This window comes from Elgaria multicarinata, chromosome 8 (assembly GCF_023053635.1).
Source record: "Elgaria multicarinata webbii isolate HBS135686 ecotype San Diego chromosome 8, rElgMul1.1.pri, whole genome shotgun sequence".
Taxonomy (NCBI): domain Eukaryota; kingdom Metazoa; phylum Chordata; class Lepidosauria; order Squamata; family Anguidae; genus Elgaria; species Elgaria multicarinata.
Genome location: NC_086178.1, coordinates 22,014,515 through 22,037,147, shown reverse-complemented (window position 1 = coordinate 22,037,147; position 22,633 = coordinate 22,014,515). Strand labels below are relative to the sequence as shown.

Sequence of the window (22,633 nt, the reverse complement as noted above, 5' to 3'; positions counted from 1 at the left end):
GAGAGAGAGAGAGAGAGAGAGAGAGAGAGAGAGAGGATGGGTGCGGGGGATATCGCCTCACGCTCCCGCCCGCACATACGCTTGTACAGAGCCAGCTGGCCCAGACAGTGGGCGGGCCTTGGCGGGGCGCGCGCGCCTGGCGGGTTCGTGCCCGCGCGCCGCCGCGCCGTCGTAGCCGCCGCCGTCGTCTCTTTCTCATCAGTCACGGTGGTTTTTCCACCATCACGTCCTCCTCCTCCTCCTCCCCCTCTGTCTCTGCAGTGAGGTCACGGGTGGGCGGTGCGTCAGCAGCGGCTTCTGCTTCACTGTTGGGGACAGCCCGAGTGCCCGACTGTGATGTACGGTAAGGAAAGGACGTTTCTCGTAGAAGGCTTGGCGGTGGGGGCCGGTGGGGGGAGGGGGAAGGAGGAGGCCGGTGGGTCCCTCAGGAAGGAAAGGCAAAAGCGGGGCGCGGGTGGGAAAGAGGGGAGTTATACTGAGGTAATCCGTGGGGGAGGGGGAGAGAAAGGGAAGCGTCCCGGTGAGGAGGGGGGGAGGGGAATGGAGCAGCCTTGGGTTAGGCTAGAGCAGTTGCAAGGGGGCGGTGAGGGGAGAAGAAAGGTCTCCTGTGGGGGTGGAGGGTGGGGAATGAGCTTGCTGAAGGTGAGGTGTAAGGTGGGTGAGTGGGGTGGGGGGAAGTAGTGGTTACTTCGTGTGTGTGTTTTAGGAAGGAATCGCCATGAAGGGAAAGGGTTTCCTTTAGAGCCAAGAGATAAATATGCATGAGGAGTGGAGGAAGATCGTTCTTGAGATCATCCTCGTCAACCTCGGGGGGAGGAGGGAGGGAGAGAGACGCGGGGGAGGCTCGCTTTGAGGGCGTCTTTAGAGGGACTCTCGGAAGAGACTCTCCGCCCCACACGGCCTAACCTCCCCCGGCTGTCTGCCTGCCTGCCTGCCTGCCTGCCTCTCTGCCAGACTTAACCTTCCTCACCCCCTGTGGGGGAGGAGTGTCTGCAGCAGCAGGTTAGTCTGATACAAGAAGGGAAAGGAGTTTCGCTCAGGGCAAAGAAGGGAAATTCCGCACGGGAGGAGGATGGTTCCGGGGCGACGAGTCGGGTTCGAGAGCTAGGCTTGCCAGAAGGTAAATTAGGAGGTCCTCAGTAGCAGGGAGTAAGAGGAGCCTTGTGGTTAAGGCGGCTACCAACGGCTACTAGGAAGGATCCAGGGCGTATTGCTTGGTGGCAGCTTTTGGGTTTAATGGTAAGTGGGTCACAAGCAAGGGCAGACGGCTCCCATCGTTTGGGGTCTTTTGAACGAAGTTAAGGTACCACTGCCTGTGGTGTTATTAGTGGGTTTATGGGAACTGGAGAGTTTGTGGGCAAAGTGTGTGAGTGTGTCATAGGCTTATTTAGGCTAAGGGGCAGTGGGTTTCAAAATGTCTTGCTTCAGGAAGCCTTTTTTCACATTAGCTTGTCTGGTGAGCAACCCCTGCTCATCTGTCATTGGACTGCATGTACAGAGGAAATGTTTCAGGATGTGCATATGGTTCATGCAGTGTGTTGGGCTCTACTATTGGTTTGTGGTAAACTAAAAAAATGTGTACCTTAAAATACACTAGAAAATAAAGAATGGTAGTGATGGTTAATTAAGCTTTCAGGGAAGCTTAACTGCTATCTTAAGCAAATTTCTTTATATGTTTTTGAGGAACCACGGAGTTCCCTGAAACAATTTCAAAATCACTGTTATAAGAGAATAGGGCCTGAAAGGGAAATAATTCTACTGCCATGGGAAGCCTTAGACTAGTAGTGTTTATATAGGCTTGCATATATTTGAGTATGCAGAAGGTGGCTTACTGTGGATAATTATTTTAAAATTAGGTCTGAGAAGGGATTTCATACGATATTTTGCATAGCAGTGGGCTTACTGCATAAAGGACATTGGAGGGGTATATTAAAGACAATGATGCCTTGTACGGGAATATTGTTCTGTATTATTTTTCATAGGGCCAGGGTTTGTTGGAGAGTGGTATTTGTAGAGAACATGAGTCTGGGAAGTGAAAAGCTCAGATTATCTTAGTTTAGAGTAAAAATGTAGGATGTGATCGTGATATGTGTTTTGGAAGATGTCTGAAGAAAGAGAATATACTGGTTGCATATAATTTGTTAAACTTTATGGTTCTGCAAGGCTCTTTGTTGTTTTTTGCAGTAAATTTAGTCATGGTTGATGGGAACTGATTTAGGGTGGATTCCTGCATTGAGCAGGGGGTTGGACTCAATGACCTTATAGGCCCCCTTCCAACTCTTACTATTCTATGATTCTATGACATGTTAGTTTTTTGAAAATAGGTTATGAGTTCTGAGAATGTTTTTTGTGGGAGGAGAGGGAAATATGCTGGGTATTAGCACAGAACAAGAAGGGAAGAATATAGTTGGTAAATATATTATAAGGGAATGCACATTGTTTAAAATACATTATGTTGGTGTTGCTTTGTACAAGAAATAGTGAGTGTGTGGGTGTTTATCTTGTACAATGGCTTGTGTGGGAGGGAGTCTTCCATATCTGGAGGCTCATCTAATTTTAGTTTTGCATTGATCAGAAGAGACAAAAGTTGCTCTAAATGTAAAATCAGTGTGACTGGAGGGTATCTTTATTTAATATGCCACTTTTGAAAGGCTAAAGGGGGCTTTTAATCTTCCTGGGGGCTCTCCTCTGTTCTAGCCCCTGAATTTGTGAAGTATGAGAGAAAATTTGACTTCCCCACTCTAAATTCAAACAGTACGTTCCCTGTTTGTACTTGCAAGAATTTGTTTGCAGGCAGTGGGCATTTTCCCCACCATTCCCCCTCTTTTCAAACAGGCTGCCCCATATACAGATTCACTGGCTACCAAAATAGAGAAAAGGCAAGAGTGGATTCCTAGGGGATGGAGCAGGGGTGGAGAGACCACTGAGATATGCAGTAAAGTTTTGGATTGGGGGAGAGGGGGGTGCATTGCTTTAGAAAGAAAGAAATGTGAAGTCATGTATATACATTTACAGAATTCTGAGATCAAGCAATGGCAGTGGAGGGCTATATGTAGGCACAGGGAGAAGGAAACAACTGGTGGGGGAGGGAGTAACACTTGCTTCACTCACATTTTGCTCACCTTCAAAATAGTTTGGGGGTGGTAAATGATGTTAATTCCATTCAGCATATGTAGAGGTGGAGGGAAGAGAAGCTGAGCAGAAGGCCTAACCCCAGGAAATGTATTCCATGTGAGTCGGGCTATCATTTAATAATATTACTTAAACAATTGTCACACTAAAAGCCGGAGGTGAAGAAACAAGAGAATATCAGACCATCAAGAGTGCACATGTCTGAATGTACACAATGAATACATGAAGTAGATTGCATGGGGATCAGAGAGGTGACATATTATGAAGATAGTGGGGCTAATAGCAGCTGGGGGTGGGTGGAATTCAGAGCTGTTACTGGTTAAAAGACTTTAGTCCAATTAAGGTTATTGCCCTTTAGATGTCTGTGTATTTTAATCACTGTCTGACATGGCAACATCTCCGTTTAAGGATGTATGGGTTTAACCTGAAGCAGTTTGATTTCAGTATACTTCTGGCTGTAAAATACTTGTCTGTTTTTCTCCCCTCTCATTCAGATTCTGTGAAAAGATGGGCAGATATGTGAATTATTAGCCCAAGAAGTTAATCTTGCTGATGGCTGCAAACTTGTTTTCATTATTAAATCTTGTCATTGGGACATTAGCATTCACAATGGTCACCCAAATATATATAGCTGCAACCAGCACTCTGGGATCATCTTCCAGTTGGGCGTTTACTGGTGAACTAACTTTCACGCTATTGGAGGTGGAAAACTTCATTACACAGTGAATCCAGAATTTTGTCTATGATACTGGAAATCCACTATTTAATGCTCCAGTCCCTCTAACTTCTAGAAGTGTAGCTTTGAAATCAACATGTCTCAGGCTGTGAAGACATCAGCAGTTGAGTGTTTTTATGTTCAGTTGAAAGAAAATATGAAGAGTCTGCATGTCTCTAGAAATGGAAATCTCCTTCAAAGCTAGACTTTGTACCAAATCACAGTTTTCTATTGGATTAAATCACTGGATTGTTTTCAAGACCGGTGATTTAAGGGTTTGAGCAAAAACTTTTTGTATGTGCATTAAGGTGTACATTTATATTAGTCAATTTAAAAGAAGTGCTTTTAAATGACAGAGTTTTGTGGGTAATTTCTTTAAAGGCTATGATATTAAACGTGAAGTGTTGAAAATACCAATTTTGGTATCTTATTAAATGTTTACTGCAATGAAAGTAGCCATACTGGTTGTGCAACTGAAATAACTAGAAACTGAGATCTGAAAGAGCTAACTGTGATCAAATTTCAGGTTCACCTATTTAAAATTTAGCTATGGAAGCTTCACAGACAAATTTCCCCCTAGGCCATCAGTCAAAGCAAAAAGGAACTGTAGCACAAGAAGATGGCAGCCCTCCAGCAAAAAAAGCAATGACAGAAATGCATCTAAAGGATAAAGTACTAACTATGGTAAATAAATTGTCAACAATTAAGAAGGAGCACTTGGATGAATGTGAAGAAAATCTTATGGAGAACAGAGAGGAAGATGCCAAACCAAATGTTGCTGCAGCATCTGAGTCTTTGAACTTAAATCCTGGGTTGAAACATACACTGGCACAGTTCCACTTAAGCAGTCAGAGTTCACTGGGTGGACCAGCAGCATTTTCTGCTCGCCATTCCCAAGAAAGCACATCTTCTGTCTTTGTACCTCTGCCATCACCCCAGATCCTTCCTGGTCCATTGCTTGTTCCTTCAGACAGCTCTACAGAGCTGACTCAGACTTTATTGGAAGGGGAGTCCATATCTTGTTTTAAAGTCGGAGGAGAAAAGAGACTTTGCCTGCCTCAAGTTTTGAATTCTGTGCTCCGTGACTTTTCTCTACAGCAAATTAACACCGTGTGTGATGAGCTTTACATCTATTGCTCTAGGTGCACTTCTGACCAGCTTCACATCTTAAAAGTTTTGGGAATCCTTCCATTTAATGCTCCATCTTGTGGGCTGATCACGCTGACTGATGCTCAGAGACTATGCAATGCATTGCTGCGCCCTCGCACTTTCCCTCAAAATGGCAGCCTGCTTCATGCTAAAAGTTCACTAGCCCAACTAAAAGAGACTGGCAGTACCTTTGAAGTAGAGCATGAATGCCTGGGCAAGTGCCAGGGTTTATTTGCTCCTCAGTTTTATCTTCAGCCAGATTCTCCATGTATCCAGTGTTCGGAGTGCTATGGGATGTTTTCACCCCAAACATTTGTGATGCATTCTCATCGATCCCCTGATAAGAGGACCTGTCATTGGGGCTTTGAATCTGCCAAATGGCATTGCTATCTTCATATTAACCAAAAATATCTAGGAACCCCAGAAGAGAGAAATTTGAAGCATCTCTTGGAAGAAATGAAGGAAAAATTTAGCATGAAAAGTCAGAAAATAACCCAGTCTAAAGTAAGTATTTATGCTTGTAAAATATGTGGAAATAGTTAGTGCTAAGGACTGCATTTAAAATATTCTAAGTATATTCTTCATAAAGCTAAATGTATCACTTTTAAGTTTTTTTTTAAATGGTTAGCAGGAAGTGTTACCATATTACAGAAAACAGCACCTTAGTGCTGAAAACTCAGGGTTGTAAGATAGCAGGTTTGAAACTCTATTTCTTGTTTCTATCTGACTTATGATCATAACACATCCTTAACACTGTTGAGCAGATTTGTTTGTAAAAAAAGTATACTTATTGGATTTTGCTTCATATATAATAATATTTAAATGTAAAATGCCCACATTGTACAGAATATGAGACAGAGATTATAGAAAAGTAGAACAGTGAAAGGGAAAGGGAAGAAGGAAGGAGTTCTGGCTTAGAATACTTGAAGCATTCCATAACTAAGGCAAGGCTAAAAAATTAAGGCAGCATGCTTCATTCAAGAAGTGTGATGCATTGATTCCAAAATGGAGTGTTAAGTTGCGGTTGCACACACATTGAACACTCTATATATTTCATATAAGAATGTAAGGAGAGCCATGTTGGATCAGACCAAGGGTCCATCTAGTCCAGCACTCTGTTCACACAGTGGCAAACCAGCTGTCAACCAGGGACCTAGAAGCAGGACATGATGCAACAACACCCTCCTACACTTGTCCCCCAGCAACTGGTGTATATGGGCCTACTGCCTCTGATACTGGAGGTAGCACATAACCATCAGGGCTAGTAGCCCTTGATAGCTTTCTCCTCCTGGAATTACTCCAACCCCCTTTTAAAGCCATCCAAGTTAGTGGCCATCACTACATCTTGTGGTAGTGAATTCCATAATGTCCATGGTATGTGCCAAAGGAGAACTTCAAAATGAAAGAATATTTTTTTCTTTGTGGGAAGACAGGTGGTAGAAAGTCATAATTCATAACTGGCAAAAGCTTAATTGGCAACTCTGTCCAACTTCTTTCATTTAGAAGATCATATTTTTCAAGAGGCAAACATTGGTGGAAAATGTGTCATCACCCATTGCACATATAGATGTATTGCTTTCCCAATTGTCACAATTATTTACAAATTTATTCAAAATAGGCAAAAGTTATACTCTTCTTGGTGGATCATCTTCTATAAAAACAAAACAAAAAACATTTAGGAGCCAGCTAATTAAGGGGAGTGGAGCACAAGTAAAAATAAAGCAGAAGCAGATTCATGTGGCATTATGCTTAGAGGATCTGTCCCAACCATGGCTTGCCCCATGGTTGGTTGTAATAAAGCTTTTAATTAATGTTGGACCACAGATTAATGATTAGGACATTAGTTGTTTAGCTCTAGGTAAACAATCCAGGGAAAAGCTGAGCTTGTATGGCACTGAAACTATACATTTCCCAGCTTAATCAGGTTCATATACTCATTAATGATGTAGCCAATTGTCTTGCTATTCATTTAGCTAAGGTACTGCATTTATTGATTGATTTGATTTGTACCCTGCCTTTCTACCCAAAATGACACTCAAAGCGGCATATAGGTACAATGAAAACTGAATAAAACAATATATTAAAAAGCAATAAAAACGTAACAATTACTGAACAAATAAATAACAGCACCCAACCTAACAGACCCATTTCCAGGCCAAAGGCCTGCTTGGATAAAGTAGTCTTTGCCTGCCTGTGAAAGACAGCACAACAGAGAAAGAGCAAAGCTAGCTTACATTAGGAGGGTATTCCAAGCCTGGGAGTGACCATCGAAAAAGCCCTCTCTTGGGTTGCTACGAGATATGCCTCTGAAGGCAACGGCCTTGAAAGAAAGGCATCTCCAGAAGATCTTATGAACTGGGCAGGCTCATATCGGAGATAGCAATCTTTCATGTAGCCTTGTTCGAAGCCATATTTACTTCAGGTAATGTAACTTTCATAAACAATATTTTGACTTACCTTAAAGAAAATGATAGATTCATTGTGTCTTAAGTCTTATAAACGACCTCATTATCATGTTGTTGCAGTCTTGCAATATGGCTTATGAAGAGCTATATATTACCAAAATATTGTGCTGCATTTACATATTGCTGTATAAATAAAGATGACCTTTTCTGGAGCCTTCATAATGTGAGTTTTAATGAGATTTGTGGGAGAGGGGGAATTTAGATAAGGACAGAGTCTGCTATGAAGAATGTGGTTTCGTTGATGTGCTGATATATTAAAGTCAGTATTCTAAGTGTTTGGCTTCACTCCCTCGTGTCTAATGAGTCCCTGCTGTCTCATGGACGGTATGTTGAATTACAATTTCAGAAAATTATATTCTAATCTCATTTTATGGGTGGAATGGTACTTGGTTAGTGATGACCTAAAACATGTGAGTAGTGTAGAGCTAAGGCCCTTATTTATCTGTATTGTACACTCATCACAGATCTCTTAAAAGATCATGTTCATTCACTTACCTTTTCCCATTCCTAATTAAGATTGAGGGTGGGGTTGTTAGTGAGCCTGTCTGTGATTGAGCAACTCTGCTTTCCCATGAAAACAGGGACGAGAAGCCAGATTAGACAGAGCCTTATGTATATGAAACTCCTTTCTGAGTGTCTTTCCAACTCTTCTTTTTCTTCCCTTAATGGGAGGAAAGGAGTGTCCGTAGAGAATCAGTTGCACCTAGGCCTGATGGAATCTCTCACACCCACCATCTTTTTGGACAGGCCACCGGTGGATGTGAACAAGTTGCCATCTGTTAATAAAATGCAAAGTAATAGCATTCTTTCAGGAATGACTGTGTGTCTGGATAAGAATGATAGAACTCATTGACCTCAGAATTTAGCCAGCCCATTACCTCTCCACCACAGGCTTCATTAGAATTGTGGATACTCACCTGGTATAAGTTTCCCTTTATCCTGTCTAAAGAATTCTGTTCCTTCTCTAGCAATCCAAAGAGGATCTAGAAATAGAATGTAAAATACTCTGTAAAGCTTTTATAAGGAAAATATATGCATGTGAATAGGAGCATCCCTATTATACATGCATTAACAGAAATTGCAAAAACGCTTTGCTGCTTCAGCAGTGCTTCTAACACTTCTGAGATGTGAAAAGCAAAGTAGCAAAGATAGTTAAAATGCACAGAGATTCTTGGGATCTTCACATTTTGAAGAGAATCCAACTAGACGATGTAGTGGGGAATGGGGGGTGGGTAGAGGAGGAATGCCCTTTTGCTAATATGGACCACTTCTAACTCTGCCTTTGATTGGAAAAAATAAGACAATAAGTACAATGTAATTTCTGAAAACGCAAGAATGGCCATGTAAAAATGGATCAAGCAATGCCATGTAAAAATGGGTCAAGCTGTGAGATATTGAGTACTAGAACACTATTGGCTTAAACACACACAGATGGGTACTGCTGAGACTTGTAACCCAGTCATTCTAAAAGTGTGACTGAATGGTGAATTTGTATTTGGCCCTCACATGTTGCCTACATGTGTCAGCAGAGCCTTTATCTTTTTTGATTTGGGGAGAATTGAAAAGAATATTGTATACAATGTGTAAAGTCCAGTGAAGGGTCATAACTTTTGGCTTTCTATCTGGAATTGTGAGGAGATTTGATTTTTTGATAACTTCATGTCAGATGTCTTGTGTTCCTTGATCTCTGAGAGCAATGTCGTAGTATTGGGGAAAACCAATTTTTTTGATGGGCAACCTCAGCCTGTTCATAGTTCCTGTGGTGCATGTATGCACCTTTCACCTTAGTGAATGTCTTGTACAGCATGTCAAATGGCCCTTCATGGTGTACCTCATGTATGGATAATGCAGTGGTAAAAAGTCAAGTGGATCTGCCTATAGGTGCACTTCGATAGGCTGAAACAATTCTGTTTTGTCTTAGGAGGATTACTGTATCACAGTTTCATAACTCTTGAACAAGATGCGTATACACACAGCTCTACAACTGTTTCCATACTTAATTTCCTTCTCAGTTTCATTATGAAAGCTCATTGTAAAATTGGCTCTTGGAACTAAGTTATTTCTTAATTTCATAATGTAGCTAAGTGAGGTGGGTGATCATATAAATGTAATTGATTGTGGAGAAAACGTGTGGCAACTATCAGGTGCTCTCAACAGTATTTTTTTTAAAAAATGGGGTTTTGTTGGTCAGATAGAGGAATGAGGAGGCAAGGTCATGGGCTAATGGTGCTGCTGAATGAATTCCATTCTGCTGAAGTTCCCACTCTGACCTTTTTGGTAATGGCACGATTAAAACATATTTACAGTTGTCACACAGGGACGCACACTGTTTCACATGTAGAAGTGAATTGGCCCAGTTAACTTGATAACTCTGATATCTTTTCCCATGGAAGTAATACTGTTGTTAGAGGTATACATGTGAAAGACATGTTGGAATTGCAAAACCATATGGAAGTAGGCATGTAGGAGTCTTGATTCCTGCCATTTCCTCCTTTTAATCCCCCCTATAAAATGTATCTGAAATATGTTTTCTAATAATCATATAAAGAGCCTGAAATAATTTGGTTTTGTGATTGAAGGTTTCTCATGGTGATTGTTTCATGGGAGAGGAAGAAAAGCCCTGTTGGTGTTCTCTCTTAATTGTCTTTTAACAAAATCCATCAACATGTTTGTTCAGTCTCTGCAGTCATGTCAGAAAACAAAAACAGACATTCTCAAGATTCTGTTAAGCTATCGTATTTGAAATCCATATTCCATGCTCTCTAATCTTATCAGTTATGGAATTACCTAGCCCCTTGTCTATGCATCCAGTATGAAGGTTTTGCACTGATGTACAATATATGTGTCTAGTGAAAATGGCATTACAATCTTAAACATCACATACCACATGCTGCTGTTTTGGATGTACACATATTGTTCTTCCGAAATGTACACAAAGACCAAAAGAAGCACAGAAATGGGGGACAAACCATTTTTTGTGTTTTTCATCCAAGCAGTCCCAGGTACAACCTGAAACCATCACATCACCTGGTAGAGCCTAATTTGAATGTGTGGAACCTCCTCTCACATTTCATCTTATGACTTGATCGTGTAGTCCTCATGACTTCAACATCAAGTTAGCCTCCCCACCCCCACATCATCTTGCCTGGTGAAGAGATATGAAAATCTCAAAAACTTGGACATTTTTATGATCTTTTGAGTATGTCTAAGGATTTTGGAAGGGTACTACTTATCTTTCATGGGTGGCTTTTTAGCTTCCTCCTACCAAGTTGGAGTACTTTTCCATAGCAACATCCCATGTACCAGGAGGGGTTGCAGCTAGATGGCAAAATTGGTTGCTTCCCATGTGTGAATGGAAGAACTTCGTACTTGTGGATCGAAGTCATAGTATTAATGAAATTATAATGGTGCTAATATTATCAATCCTGATTATGGCAGTAATTTTCATCTTTCTTGATAGCCTCTGTTTCTGATTTATTATTATTTTAACATTTATTTTATTTAAGTTAGTTTTAGCCTGCTCTTTTATCTTGTCTGACAGCCAAAGTAGTAAACAATGAAAGGATTTTAACAATGCAAATAAAATTATAAACAGACACAAAATTGAACCACAAACTGACATTAAAACATCCAGTACAGCAGTCTTGTATTTAAGAGGACATCTAATTGCTTTAGGTGACAAGGAATGCTATGCAATTAAGGGACCAGAGCAATCTGTGCCTCCTCTGCCAGCTCACTTGGTTTCCTTGCTGGCTTCCCCTCCCACAGCTAGCATCGAAATAATAATAATAATAATAATTATTATTATTATTATTATTATTATTATTATTATTATTATTGTTTATTTATATAGCACCATCAATGTACATGGTGCTGTACAGAGTAAAACAGTAAATAGCAAGACCCTGCCGCATAGGCTTACATTCTAATAAATGCAGGGGGATAGCCTCTTAGCAGGCTAATAAAAAAAAAAAAATCATGCTAATAACTTTTGTTCATTTATTTAGAAGGGTGCAAGGAAATTTTCATCACAAAAATCTGGCTAAAAAAAAGGTCTTTACGGCTTATTGAAAAGCTCCCGGACCTGTCGCACAATGCTGGGAAGATGCTTCCAAAGTTTATAATTGAAATTATGTCCCTGTCTCCCCAAACATGTGCATTTACTGCCTTATTTTTGTTTACTTGAATTGTTGCTCTTTGTTCCTTCTCTTCAAACTTTAATACTTAAGTAGGCATGCGTACACATGCACTGGGCAGTATTAAATCCTGGCCCTGTGCTAGCGGGAACAACTGCTAGCACAATGGGAAGTTAGTACAATTGGAAAGTACAGCTTCCAGAATGAGACACGTCAGTGGAAGTTGAAGAAAGGAGCTCTGCTAACTTGTCCCATTCCGGAAACATTAGTTTTGGGTTGTGGTAGCAAGTGCTGCTTTTCTGTTGCACTAGCAGTCATTCCTGCCTAGCGCAATGTGATTAGAGCTGAGAGATTGCCATCATTTGTTACCCCCCCCCCCCCGCCCGGAGAGATATAGATGTGTAATCCTATTTACATTTATATTTAGATAAGATGTCCACAGTTTGCACATGAGTTTGAATGAATGTGCAGCTAGAAAGCATTAATTGGTGACTTCCTTTAAGTATACTTAAAATACATTGTCACAAAGTACCGCGCAAGCAAAGAAGACACTGAAAATGATAAGATGCTGTCTTGTTCTAATGGTCAGTCTGACTGACACAATTTACATGTAGCTTCAGGTTCTGTAATTTAGCACAACAAAAAAGCAGGGAATGAGCTATCTTCAAGAAAGATTCTTACTGGTTCATCTGTACCCGGAGTGGGCAAAACTGAGGTAATGTTGCTTTTCTGCTGTTTTATTGCCTTGCAATTTCTTCTATTCCTCTGTAGAATTTAATAAGAATGGAGAAAATATATAATATAATTCCTTCAGATCATGTCTCTTAACTGCTAGAATGGTATGTAACTAAACATAACTGCTGGCTTTTCTTTTTTCAGGCAGATTCTCAGTATAACCTAGAATTCCAAGAATGGTATCCAGTTATAAAGCAAGAAGCAGATTCTATTAATCAGCCACATTCATTCATGCATCCCAGGTAACAACGGTCTGTTGAGAAATACGATTTGGGGTTGGGTGTGTGGTAGAATTGAAGTTTTACTTTTGCAGGCCATCTAAAAGTTCAAAGGTATAATCCACATTTTGCATAAGAACAAACTTTTGGGGGCTTTGTAAAGTATGTAATCTGATCTTCAATGTAGTATAGAACATTGTTATAATGGGTCATCTCTTTCTCATGAGATTCCACTTTTCTTTGCAATCACTGGCTTTGCTGTAACCACAACCACTGATTGACAAGAACCAGTTCCCAAGCAAAACCCTTAGCTTCCCCAAAACCTCTTTGGAGACTCTTGAGGGTAATAGGGAAGTTCCTAGTGTTTCCTGTCCCCTTGAGCTGCTTGACACCCATCTGATTCAAGCTAGGTGTCTCCTTTGACACCCACTTTGCCAGCACCAGAAGCCCAGTTTGTTGTGCTGTACCAGGTACAAAATATGGTGTTTCCTAGAACCACTCACCATATCTCCCAGGGACTCCCAAGCAGCTGCTCAGAAAAGCCTCATGCTCACGCATGAGCTGTGGCCCTTCTTGTTCGAGTCACCTTGTGCAAGATGTTGGCAGACCCAGAGAGAATGGATGACATAGTCGCTGCAGTGCCAATGGGCTGTCTGGGCTGTGGCCCTTTAAACTCTTATCAGGAAGTGGATGAAAGGAGGCAGTGCTCAGGGAGTGGCTTCTCACTTCCTTGCTACTTCCATCTACTTGGGGCTAGTCTAATGCTGGTATCGAAGGGCACCCACTGGACTCTTTGCTGTTGTGTCTTGTGACTATGCTATCCTGCTTTAGCTCTTAGCTCTTCAGCCCTTTAATTATCTTGCTCTGCAACTTCTGTCCTCGAAGTCTTTACTATCCTATGGATATAACACTGGCTGTTCCTCAACCAATCTAATTCTGTGCTTCTGGGATTCCTGGCTAAGCTGAATCCTTTGTACTTTCACACAGATTGATTGTTGGGCTAGATATGACATGGATTCCTCAGTAGCTTCTCCCTTGCTTCTCCCAATCTCCATAATATAACTTATACTAGTGCCTGTTTGGTGTATTCCCTTCCCTTCCTTATTGTTTTATTATGATTTTATTAGAATGTAAGGCTATGTGGCAGGGTGTTGCTGTTTTATTGTTTTACTATGTACAGCACCATGTATGTTGATGGTGCTATATAAATAAATTAAATAAATAAATCTACTAGTGTGTAAGTTACAGCAGAAGTAGCTATGTGAATAGGAAGCAGATTCTTCAGGAGAGCAAGGGAAAATTTGTGTCAGTGGATCAAGTAGTAGCTTTTCTTAGGCTGGATTTGGTTCAAAGAAACTAGTTCCTGGTCCCTGTTGTAGACATTGTATTGAAAAAATAGCTACTTTAGTCTATATTCAAAAGTTGCATAAAAATGAAATTGCTGAATGGGAGGCTGTAGTTGTGCTGTGTAGCAAAGTTGCCTATCAGTGTCACAAATGAAACAGCGCTTTCTTTTAACCATGTGAAAGTTGACACGCTTCACAGGTCATTGCAACCATGTGAGGCTTTGCTGTGCTGATGACAGGTCTGCATAATGCTGATGTAGCAGTTGAATTATCACTTTTGCTGTTCCTCAGCTAATTTCACAAACTGAGCACATTGCTTCAATTTGGAAGCAATGTATGGAAGCAGTCACATTATATCTACCAACCAAACATGTTCCCACTCCCCAACTATGCATAATAGCTTTCAAAAAGTATCTCACCCCATTCCCAAAAGATAACTTACTTATTTTAAAATACTTGTATATTGTTCTTCATTGTATCAGATTTACAGGCCATGTACAGCATAAAACAAATACAAAAAATGAAATGAAAGATAGGCCATGGCTAGTTGAGGGGGTCGGAGGGTGACGATCTCGCAATTTTATGATTGCGAGAACGTCGCCCTGGTTTACATGCGGCATGTGACATTGTGGCTGCCATTTTTTGCTTTTTAAAGGAGAAAGAGCGCACGAGCGCTCATCCGAAAACGGTTGAGTTTTTTTAAAACAACAACAACAACAACCTCCCCCTCCCCCCTATTAGGTGGTTCACAGTTGGCTACAGAATCGGACTCAAAGAGTACTTATCAACGGAACCTTCTCAAACTGGGGAGAGGCAACGAGTGGGGTACCGCAGGGCTCAGTCCTGGGCCCAGTGCTCGTCAACATTTTTATTAATGATTTGGATGAGGAGGTACAGGGAACGCTTATCAAATTTGCAGATGACACAAAATTGGGTGGGATAGCTAATACCCTGGAAGACAGAAACAAACTTCAAAGTGATCTTGATAGGCTGGAGTGCTGGGCTGAAAACAACAGGATGAAATTTAATAGGGATAAATGACAAGTTCTACATTTAGGAAATAGAAACCAAATGCACAGTTACAAGATGGGGGGATACTTGGCTCAGCAATACTACAAATGAGAAGGATCTTGGAATTGTTGTAGATTGCAAGCTGAATATGAGCCAACAGTGCGATATGGCTGCAAGAAAGGCCAATGCTATTTTGGGCTGCATTAATAGAAGTATAGCTTCCAAATCATGTGAGGTACTGGTTCCTCTCTATTCGGCCCTGGTTAGGCCTCATCTAGAGTATTGCGTCCAGTTCTGGGCTCCACAATTCAAGAAGGATGCAGACAAGCTGGAGCGTGTTCAGAGGAGGGCAACCAGGATGATCAGGGGTCTGGAAACAAAGCCCTATGAAGAGAGACTGAAAGAACTGGGCATGTTTAGCCTGGAGAAGAGAAGATTGAGGGGAGACATGATAGCACTCTTCAAATACTTCAAAGGTTGTCACACAGAGGAGGACCAGGATCTCTTCTGGATCCTCCCAGAGTGCAGGACACAGAATAACGGGCTCAAGTTAAAGGAAGCCAGATTCCGGCTGGACATCAGGAAAAACTTCCTGTTAGAGCAGTATGACAATGGAATCAGTCACCTAGGGAGGTTGTGGGCTCTCCCACACTAGAGGCATTCAAGAGGCAGCTGGACAACCATCTGTCAGGGATGCTTTAGGGTGGATTCCTGCATTGAGCAGGGGGTTGGTCTCGATGGCCTTGTAGGCCCCTTCCAACTCTGCTATTCTATGATTCACCCTCAATGGGCACAGACCCCATGCCCGGGTCCCAGCTCCTTGCGGTTACTTGTAAGGAGCCGGGACAACCCGTGACGCATGGCCACACGTTCCGCGGTCTCAGGATGATCCCGAGACCATGGAAAAAGAGGGATTAAAGGGTAGGGTGAAATCCCAGGCCAAGGGAGGGATTATCCCTCCCTGCTCCCGGGATCCCCTGTGCATCGTGTAGACGCACAGAGATGATCCCGGGACGATCCTGGGATATAGGCCTGGCCATAAATGCTTTGTGAATTGTATTCTTTGTGAATTTGTACCCATTACTTATGAAACAGTAACACAGTAACTGTTAGAACTTTGGGCAGTACCCAGTACTGCTCCTCCTCCTCCACTCATTCTGTTGTACCTGAAGGGCCAATCACTAGCATTCCCTGAAACAACCCCAGAAACTAGTGCAAACACTTGTTTCTGGAATGGGAGAGGTCACTGGAGCTCCCTTCTGTGAGTTCTGCTGACCCAGCACTGTTCTACAAATGAGTGTTTCAGCTTGTTTCCAGTTGCTTCAGGAATCATTACCTTCTTGTTGTGCTAGCAGCAGGTCTTGCTAATGTGCAAGCAGCATTCGATGCTACCCTTGCTTTTTGCTGTTACTACATATCATTATGAATAGTTATAAAATTAATATTGAACTGCAAAGAATATAGTGATTGAGATTGCAACTTTAAGAAATATGGGGATGAAATAGTGGCTAAGCCTTAAACGGACCTGGTTACATGATGGATCATCTGCTACTGTGTGAGCCTTCCTGAATCCTAATTGATCCTCAGAAGCCCTCCAATGGGGGCTCATCAGAGCCCTTCATCTGGGGGCATCACTTCCATCTGAAGTTAGATGGCTTTTTCAGTTATCGTACCTCATAAATGGAATGGTCTCCTTAAAGAAAGTCCTTATGTTAATGTTGATGTCATAGGCTTTAGGTTTTCATTTTATGGTCTGCTGGATTTCATTGAGATACTATATTTTATGGCTGGTGCTTATATTATTATTATTTGTAGTGTTTCCCTCCCCATACTTTTATTTATTTCATCACTTTGAATAGTATGTTACCATGGGAGTCTTATGCTAAAGGATGCTTTTTACATTTATTAAATAAATAACATCAATAAGGCCACTTGCAAAGCTCATAGCAGATTTGAACTGGCATCACCTTGATTCACAGCTTTGACTCTTTGCCCCTACACTGCAGTAGCCCAGTATATAAGAAGTTGCTCTGTAGAGCTCCTTCACATTTTATACTTTCGTATACAAGCCTCCATTTGGATTTGAGGGCACCCATATTTAATAGCTGCTATTTGCATTTTCTTAATCAGCCCATTGAACTCAACTGAATATATTGCAGATGAATATAATGCAGATGAGAATATATTTGCCCCAAAATACACTGTTGCAGCCATTGCTGTGTTACAAAACATGCAGTCCACATAGAAATAGTGAAATGTGATGATGCCATCCTTAGTTGTGGAAGGAAATGGTTTAGCTGTGAGTTTGCCTACTCTTTTCTACTTCATCTTTAAACAAACTCCTTACTGCAGTTGCAACCTGCTGTTGATACTAGAATTGTGGGGAAATCTAAGATGTTCTGTAAGTACTGTAATGCAGATTATTTATAAAATTTGACTTGCACAGTTTCAACACTTAACATTTTTTATAACGTATTGTCAAATCTGCATAATAAAATAACAATCTAAAAGCAACCTTACAAATAATAAAGCAACAAAAGCAGAGCAGTAGCAAATTTCAAATAATCCAGACATGTCATTTTTCAAGCACACAGGTTTCGATAAAGTGATGGACTTGAGAGTAGCACCTGGAAACTAAAACTGATCTCTTTATTCCTGCCAGTAAGACATTTGAATCTCATGATAGCATCTAGATTTCCTTCTGCTTTTCCTAGTTGTTGTCTTGTTTCTTAACTTACACTAAATAATGAATATGCACAACGGCTTTAAAGCAATCTGGGTATCAGGGAATTACATTTTCCCTTTTAAATCTGTTCTTGTGTAACTGAAGCCAAACTAATTCAGTTTCCCAAAATTTAAAGCCTAAGACGTGCCTAGTTCTTGCTTAGTTCTGTGTCAGTAATTTAAATATTTTTCTTCTTAATTCTGTCATTTTGTTATTTGCAGCTACTACTTTTACATGTGTGATAAAATGGTTGCTCCCAATGTGTCCCTTACCTCTTCTGTACAACAATGCAAAGAAGCCACAAAAACAGTGGAGAAGATTTCAGAGGTAATTAAATCTCTACCTGGACAGTTAGTGAAGCAACACAGTGGTGGCAAACGCAAAAAACCCATCTTCTATCAAGATCTCTCTCTTGAAGTACAAGAGAAAGTTGACTTGAAACTTAGCACAGAGGTGTGTGCTAGCATAGGTGAGTCAGAAAATGAAATTACTTGATAATTTTTGTGTACTTGGAGCTGCTTCCAGTGCAGAATTTCAGCAAATGTTTTTCTATCTTTTGACTCTTATAGAGCAGCCTCTATCCATTAAGCCTGCAAACAGAAGGAAAGCTGAACAGGTCTCTTCCAAAGTAACTATGGAAGATGAAGTAGAAGTAAGCGCTGGTGCACAAACCTCATCTCAAACTCTTACCAGTGGTATTGGTTGTGATGATGACAAAGGGAAAATGATGGAAGAAGTAATGAAAACTTATATAAAACAGCAAGAAAAGCTACATACAATTTTGCAAAAGAAGCAGCATCTTCAGATGGTATGGCATGAATCTGATTTAGCTTTGTTCTGTCTTTTTCACCTAACTTTTTGTGATGGTGGTTGATCTAGATGAATGTTACTGCAAATAATACAAAGACAAGACCATAAAAGGCAGGGACTTGACTCTGCATTTAAAATGTCATTCACTTAATATATTGTAAACTGATATTATCCTGATGTTGCTGATTTGGCTGTCAAATTTCAGATATTACTGAAGTTATTTTCAGTGTTGGAAGTCGGCATCTGGAGGAGAATCTCTATTGTTTTCAGATTGTGGGCACAATCCTATGCATGTTTAAAGACAGAAAAGTCCTAGGATTCCCAGCATTCCCCAGCCAACTGGGAATTATAGGGAATCCTACTAGTTGTCAGACTGTTCTGTCTAAACATGCATAGCACTGTGCCTTAAATGCCATGCCTGCATAATTACAAATTCTTACATTGCCGTGGTGTTTGATATGGGTTTGCACTCTTGATAAGAGATGGGGTGGGGAAGTGAAAAGGAAGTTGAAGGCCTGGTGAAAAGTAATGAAGACATACTTGGGGTGGGTAAACAGGTGTACAGCATAAACAGGAGCATAGGTGAGGCTATGGTAGCCCAGGAAAGACTGCAGCAAAGTGAGTTTCGATGAGAAGTGGGAGTTCTCCTTTGCAATAGCTGTTTGGGTGTTTGCACAATCTTATGCTTATGTGTTACAGTAGCATGTTACATAGGGATGAAATCCACTCTGCTGCAAAGGATTAAGGGATTAAGAAAGTTCAAAGTTGTTTTTAAATGTATATTGTTTTTGTAAGTTGTCTGCTTTTATCCTTTAATGGTTTTACATTTTGTATATCAATTTTGAATGTTTTAATCTTTGTATACTGCCCAGACAACTATGAGGTGGTATAAAAATGTAAATAATTTTTTCTTTGTAAAAGTTCTCTGTCAGCTTTTGTATTTACTTTTAGTATGAAACTTTATACACAAGGGCTCTTTAAGAACATAAATGCCATGCTGGATCAGACCAAGGGTCCATCTAGTCCAGCACTCTGTTCACACAGTGGCCAACCAGCCATTGGCCAGGGATGAACAAGCAGGACATGGTGGAACAGCACCCTCCCACCCATGTTCCCCAGCAACTGGTGCACACAGGCTTACTGCCTCGAATACTGGAGATAGCACACAACCATCCAGGGGCGGTGCTACCATTAGGCCAACTAGGCAGCCACCTAGGGTGCAGACCTCAGCGGGGCGCAGTACTGACCTTTAAGGGTCACAGTTTTATACAAATTAGCTGTTTTAAGAAAAAACATAATAAGTTCAAGTTTTGTGCTTATTTTTTTTCGAGCCTTGTGTATCGCAGCGTGGTAAGCGGCAGTTACTGCAACCGAAACTCTCCCCACGGCCTGAGTTTGATCCCAGCGGAAGCTGGTTCTCAGGCAGCTGGCTCAGGTTGACTCAGCCTTCCATCCTTCCAAGGTCGGTAAAATGAGTACCCAGCTAGCTGGGGGAAAGGTAACTGCAACTGGGGAAGGCAATGGCAAACTACCCGCTACAAAGTCTGCCAAGAAAAGATCAGCGAAAGCAGGCGTCCCTCTAGGAGTCAGCAATGACTCAAGTGCTTGCATGAGAGGTTCCTTTCCTTTCCTTTGTGCTTTTTATTTTTTCTACAAAACATCTGTACTTAAAAATTGAAGTTGGCAATTTTTGGGTGTGTGTGTGTGCGCGCAAGTAGCTCACCTTGCCTAGGGCGTAATATAGTCTGGCACCGGCCCTGCAACCATCAAGGCTAGTAGTCATTGATAGCCTTCACCTCCAGAAATTTATCCAACCCCCTTCCTTTTATCTGTCCTGCATCTCCTACGAATCAGTTTCATGAGATGACCCCGGGTTCTAATATTATGGGAGAAGGAGAAAAATGTCTCCCTATCTACTTTCTCCATACCATGCATAATTTTGTACACCTCTATCATGTGTTCCCTTAGCCTCCTTTTTTCCAAGCTAAACAATTCCAGTTGATGTAACCTTCCCTCATAGGGGAGATGCTCCAGCCACTTAATCATTTTAGTTTCCCTTTTCTGCACTTTTTGCACATCTGTGCAAGTTTATGTTAGTTATTGCAGCAAGTGTGCAAAATTAGCTGAAGTCTTTTTGATGCTGTATTTCTGAAATGGTTCACTGGATGAACAAATTATAATTATGTATATATGCCTGTGAGAGTATATGCCATTATTTATTATTATTTATTTATTTAGAATATTTATACACCGCTCGCCATTCAAAAAATTCAGAGCGGTGTACAAGATAAAATGAAAATAAAAACAGAATAAAACAGTTAAAACAAATTTTAAAAGAAGCAAATACAGAGATTCAAGGCTGCATATTAAGGAAAGGCTGCCTGGAATAAAGATGTTTTCAGGAGGCGCCAAAAGGAGTACAAGGTTGGAGCCTGCCTGACCTCCAGAGGCAGGGAATTCCATAGAAGGGGAGCCATCACGCTGAAGGCTCTTCCCCTGGTGGACTCCAATCGGAGGATGGATCTATGTGGAACCACCAGGAGCAGGCCCTCAGATGACCTCAGTGACTGGTCAGGTTGGTAGGGGAGAAGGCGCTCTCTCAGGTCCTGGTCCCAAGTTGTTTAGGGCTTTGTATACAAGTACAAGAACCTTAAACCTGGCCTGATAGCAAATAGGCAGCAAGTACAGTTCCCTCAGCAGAGGAGTTACATGCTGGAAAGAGGCAGCTCCAGACAACAGCCGAGCTGCAGTATTCTGCGCTAGCTCCAGCTTCCAGAGCAGCTTCAAGGGCAGCCCCACATTCAGCCCCATTGAAGAAGCTGAATCCAATTTTTGTGGACTGTAGAAGACAGACATGTTTTGCCTTTTCCTTAAATACGATAAGCTTTAAAAGTACACAGAATTTATCTGTGCTCTGCCCTTTTTCAAGTAAGTGCCATAGAACTTGAGGGTATATTCTGCATAACAAAAATTCCAGTGACCACTGAAGTTTGAAATATCACAATAAATTATTTGAGGTTCTATATTAAAAGCTCAGTGTCTAATTGTCATTTTCTTTACAGGAAGTAGAAATGTTAAATAGTTCAAAAGCCATGAAGGAGTTAACAGAAGAGCAGCAGAACTTACAGAAAGAACTTGAATCTTTGCAGACTGAGCATGCTCAAAGAATGCAAGAGTTTTATGTTGAGCAAAGGGACTTGGAGAAGAAGTTAGAGCAGGTAATAAAGCAAAAATGTACCTGTGATTCTAACTTGGAAAAGGACAAAGAAGCAGAGTATGCAGCTCAGGTAAGCAGAAAACATTAATTTTAACCTAGTGGTGGGATGCGCTACCTTGTTATGAATTGCTGCTAAAATACAGCAAATGGCACATAACACTTTACATACATAAATTTCATCTAAAACTTGAAATGGAATACATTGTGTTCAGTAGGGCTTGCTTTCAGATAAAGCTGCATACAATTGCAGCCTTAGAAACTTAGAAAATCTGAATTTTGGAAATTTAATTGAATCTCTGTTCCTCTTTCTACGTCAGGCAGCCAAATTGCCTTTTAATTTCTTAGTCACTTGCAGAACACGCATCACTCACCCTTATTACTCCCCTCTTACAGAAAGAAAACTGAGGCTGACAGTCTAATGAAAAAATTACACATATCCAGGATTAAAATGAAGTGCTTTCAGATCTAACATCCACTGATAACACAAAGTACACTTTTTTAATCTTCTTAATGAATTGACATCCACTTGTTATTGTCTTTAAAGCCTCCTAAAGGCTAGCAGAAAGGGGACCAGGCTCATTCCCTGAAAGAGAGCATTCCAAAGCTGTGTGGCTACCCCAGAAAGAATCCCTCTTTCCACTCTTCTTTTTCTTTAAATCTGTTGCACGAACAAAGAATCCCTTTTCTATAAGCATGTTAATATTTCATTCTAGAACTGTGACTTCCAGGTTTCCCTCTGATACAGTGGGTCTCCGCCGATTCAGCAATATTAAACACATTCATTATTTCTGGTGGCACAGACCTGTTTTGTTTTATGATTCCCTACCAGCATGTTTTTTTCTGGAACAGATTGCTTCCCACCTTTCATATACTTAGGAGTGATGAGTGATTTGTTAAAAACATATTGTAAACACATATTTAAGAGAGTAACGTACAAAGGTTGTGAAATAAGACAAAGCAACTAGCGTAAGAAA

The 22,633-nt window shown here is 41.0% G+C and overlaps 1 protein-coding gene across 1 annotated transcript in view; it reads left to right on the top strand.

Annotated features, from left to right (window-relative positions):
• Window positions 1-238: 238 nt before the first annotated feature.
• The window catches only part of SKIL (SKI like proto-oncogene), a 31,096-nt gene continuing 8,701 nt past the window's right edge, over window positions 239-22,633 (top strand). The window contains exons 1-6 of the mRNA XM_063131986.1: window positions 239-343; window positions 3,627-5,500; window positions 12,477-12,574; window positions 17,854-18,101; window positions 18,202-18,440; window positions 21,505-21,729. Coding sequence (XP_062988056.1) covers window positions 4,397-5,500; window positions 12,477-12,574; window positions 17,854-18,101; window positions 18,202-18,440; window positions 21,505-21,729 — 1,914 coding nt within the window. The 5' untranslated portion in view covers window positions 239-343; window positions 3,627-4,396. The remainder of the gene's footprint in view (window positions 344-3,626; window positions 5,501-12,476; window positions 12,575-17,853; window positions 18,102-18,201; window positions 18,441-21,504; window positions 21,730-22,633) is intronic.